Source organism: Macrobrachium nipponense, chromosome 22, assembly GCF_015104395.2.
Source record: "Macrobrachium nipponense isolate FS-2020 chromosome 22, ASM1510439v2, whole genome shotgun sequence".
Taxonomy (NCBI): domain Eukaryota; kingdom Metazoa; phylum Arthropoda; class Malacostraca; order Decapoda; family Palaemonidae; genus Macrobrachium; species Macrobrachium nipponense.
Window position 1 is genome coordinate 73,635,278 of NC_087213.1, and position 1,443 is coordinate 73,636,720.

Sequence of the window (1,443 nt, forward strand, 5' to 3'; positions counted from 1 at the left end):
ACCATAACATACCTAACAAAGGTGCCATTAACTGAAACTTGGCGCCATAAATCACAGAGTTTCGGTTAATGGCAGTTTTCGCTTATCAGCACCCCACTGAGAACGGAACCCCCCCCCCCCCCCCCCCACAACCGGGGACTGCCTGTATAAGAAAAAACACTTCAATGTGCAACAAGTTTTTTGTGGTCAGACTAATCAAATTTACATTAAGGAATCAAAACTTGAAGAATGAGCTGGAGCCCTTTGATTGGATTCATTATGACCCTCAGTGTTACTCTTCCAAGAGGGACTCTGAGAATTTGTCCTATTTTCATTTGTTCCATGTAAGTATGGAGGCGTGATAGGTACCAAACCAGGTGGAAGCATTCGGCTTCCCATGTGAGAGTAAGATGCAGAATGGCCAGCCCAAGACTGATTCTGTTGGAGTGGGGATAAAGGGGATGACTGCTGCTCTGGCTGATTTGAAGTATGGGACTGTTCTTTTAAATTCTGGGAATCAGAGTGTGGAGAGTGCTGTTGTAATGATGGCTGTTTACTCTGATCTTGTTGATTATAATGTTTCTGTTGGGGTTGCTGCTGCTGCGACTGACTAAGTGCTTGGTTATGCAGTTGAGTAGGGGGAGAATGCATATGAGGAAGAGAAAATCGCTGATGCATTTGGAGATGTGGATTTTGAGCTGAAGTAGCATCAGGACTGTGGCTGATACCTCCACCTCCCTTCCTTTGTTCCTGGGTTTTCTTCCACTTCTGTCGTCTGTTTTGAAACCATATTTTGATTTGTTGTTCAGGAAGCCTAAGTCTACAGGCAATGTCTCTCTTACGACCAACATTTAGATACTGGTTTATCAAAAATTCTTTCTCTAATTCCAAAATCATGTGGGGAGTGAAAGCTGTTCTTTTACGTTTGTATTCAAGACCAGGGAATGTCATCTTGGCTGTAAACAAAAAATATCACAACTAAGTCATGGCCTATAAACTTAGAAAAATTATACAGTATTCTTAATAGTATGAAAAATGAAAAGGAACAAGATTTTTATTTAAAAAGTCACCATGAATCTCAAAATAAAATATTTGTATGAGATAAAATTGATGCCAAGGCCATTAAATACAATTTAAACCGTTCTGAGAATTTGGTGAAATGTAGTACAATAATATTGAACAATATGAACAAATTTGATAATAGCAAAGTTAGTAAACTACAGAGACTGGAAATTATTTTTTTAAAGTCAAGAGCACTGCACATGAAATGCTGCTACATAAGTTAAATATTTATGTATCATAAACCTGTGATATATCAGTACATCAGTACTCTGAACTTTAATGTTGACAAATTATTAAAATATAGGTGAATGAGTTACATGGAAATACTTGTTTCAAAGAGTTACAAATAAGCACTTGAAATTATCTTTTTTGTAAAATGTCCAGAGACATTATTTTACATAG

At 37.4% G+C, this 1,443-nt stretch overlaps 1 protein-coding gene across 1 annotated transcript; it reads right to left on the bottom strand.

Annotated features, from left to right (window-relative positions):
* Window positions 1–201: 201 nt before the first annotated feature.
* LOC135198319 (homeobox protein abdominal-A homolog) lies at window positions 202–930 on the bottom strand. Its single transcript, XM_064225890.1, has one exon. The coding sequence runs from the start codon at window positions 928–930 to the stop codon at window positions 202–204; it is 729 nt and encodes a 242-aa protein (XP_064081960.1).
* Between the last annotated feature and the right edge of the window lie 513 nt (window positions 931–1,443).

Bases quoted from the DNA above. Each gene is read 5' to 3' on its own strand.
- LOC135198319 (XM_064225890.1), bottom strand. From the start codon at position 930: ATGACATTCCCTGGTCTTGAATACAAACGTAAAAGAACAGCTTTCACT.